The sequence below is a fragment of the Nicotiana sylvestris genome, chromosome 11 (genome assembly GCF_000393655.2).
Source record: "Nicotiana sylvestris chromosome 11, ASM39365v2, whole genome shotgun sequence".
NCBI lineage: Eukaryota > Viridiplantae > Streptophyta > Magnoliopsida > Solanales > Solanaceae > Nicotiana > Nicotiana sylvestris.
The window spans coordinates 69,909,357-69,911,057 of record NC_091067.1 but is presented as its reverse complement, the minus strand read 5'-3'; the positions used below and the strand labels follow the sequence as shown (position 1 = coordinate 69,911,057).

At 39.1% G+C, this 1,701-nt stretch overlaps 1 protein-coding gene across 1 annotated transcript; it reads right to left on the bottom strand.

Moving 5' to 3' along the window:
* Positions 1-468: 468 nt before the first annotated feature.
* On the bottom strand, positions 469-1,701 carry LOC138881141 (uncharacterized). Its single transcript, XM_070161345.1, has one exon. The coding sequence runs from the start codon at positions 1,699-1,701 to the stop codon at positions 469-471; it is 1,233 nt and encodes a 410-aa protein (XP_070017446.1).

Below are 1,701 nucleotides of genomic sequence, written 5' to 3'. Positions count from 1 at the left end.
AACTAGTCTGTTCTGCTTAGCTAATGGACATACAGGACAGTCTTTATTTTCATCTAGATCTTTAAATTGTAAGGAATCTATGTTTTTTATTGTACTAACAAAGGTGTGACCTAATCTTTTATGCCAAAGAATGCCATCTATTTTTGGTTTTTGGACTACTGCAACCGATGCTTGCCTCAAACTTCTAGCAATGTGCTCATCCTTCACCACATACAGGCCTCCCATTTCCTTACCAATCCCCCTCACCTTGCCACTCCAAAGGTCCTGAAACACACAGAAGTTAGGATAAAGGTGAATAGAGCAACTGAGTTCCTTTGTGAGTTTTGGCATAGACAACAAATTAAATTTGAAGTCAGGAACATATATCACATTCTTAATCTCCATGTCCTTAAGAAATGTTGCACTACCAATATGAGATATATTTGTATTCTCACCAGTAGGTAAATGAACTTGATAACTACCAATTTTCTACTCAATCTTAGAATGTAAAATATCTAGGGAAGCATCTATGTGATGAGTCGCACTAGAATCAACTATCCATTCTGTACAAAGATTATCAGTCATTAGTGCAGTAGCAATACCTGCCATGTTGACTTGTGGAACTGTGGTATCTTTATTCAGCATATCTAGAATTTGTTTGTATTGATTCTCAGTAAATAAGTGCACTCCTGCAGGACCATCATTGTGTGCTTTACCACCAGCTACATGTGCATGTTCCTCATGCTCAGCATTGCCAGTTGCACAATTGGCCACAACTTTCCTCTTAGCATTGAAATCTGCAGGATACCCTATCAACTTGTAGCAATTTTCTTTCAAATGACCAGTCATCTTACAGTAGTCACATTTCATGAATGGCTTTTTTCCTTTACCTTGTCCTTGTCCAGCCAGCATAGCAATAGGATCTCTCCTAACTCCCAAGGCTGGATACAGATTTGATCTTTGGCTTTCATCCTCAATTATCAATGCATAATCTTGGTTCAAGGTTGGTTCAAAAGTTTTCATCAAAATCTGCCTCCTTGATTGTTCATAGGTCTCATTCAGACCACTAAGAAACTGAAGCAGCCTTTGACGATAAAAGTGCTCAATGTAGTCAATGTAGTCCTTTGATTTATCACTATCACAACCTGGCGTGGGAACTAAGGCATCATACTCCGACCATATTTCCTTCACTCTCGTGAAATAGGAGTCAACAGAGTCAGTTCCCTGCGAAATTGTTGCAATTTCTCTATGTAATTGAAAAATTCGAACTCGATTCACCTTATCAAATCTCTCCTTCAAGTCTTCCCAAACTAGGTGTGCATATGATGCATAAGCAATTCCACTAACTAGGTTTGTTGATACAGTGTTCATGATCCATGAAAGCACAATCGCATTGCATGTATCCCACTCCTCATGTTCCTTCTTAAAGGTCTCCTTCTTACATGTACCAGTTACAAAACGTAGCTTTCGCTTAGCTTGAAGAGCAATTCGCATTGTCCTATGCCATAATCCATAGTTTTCAGACCCGGTGAGTTGAATTGGAATCAAAACTGAGCTCGGTGTATCAGAAGGATGCAGAAACAAAGGGTGAATGTGATAACTTTTCTCCTCTGCCATCACTGGACTTTGAGGGAGAATTTGTACCACATAAACACAGAATTGTTCAGCTAAGAAGCAACCAGTATCGATTGCTCTGATACCATATGAGAGAGTTGATCTCAT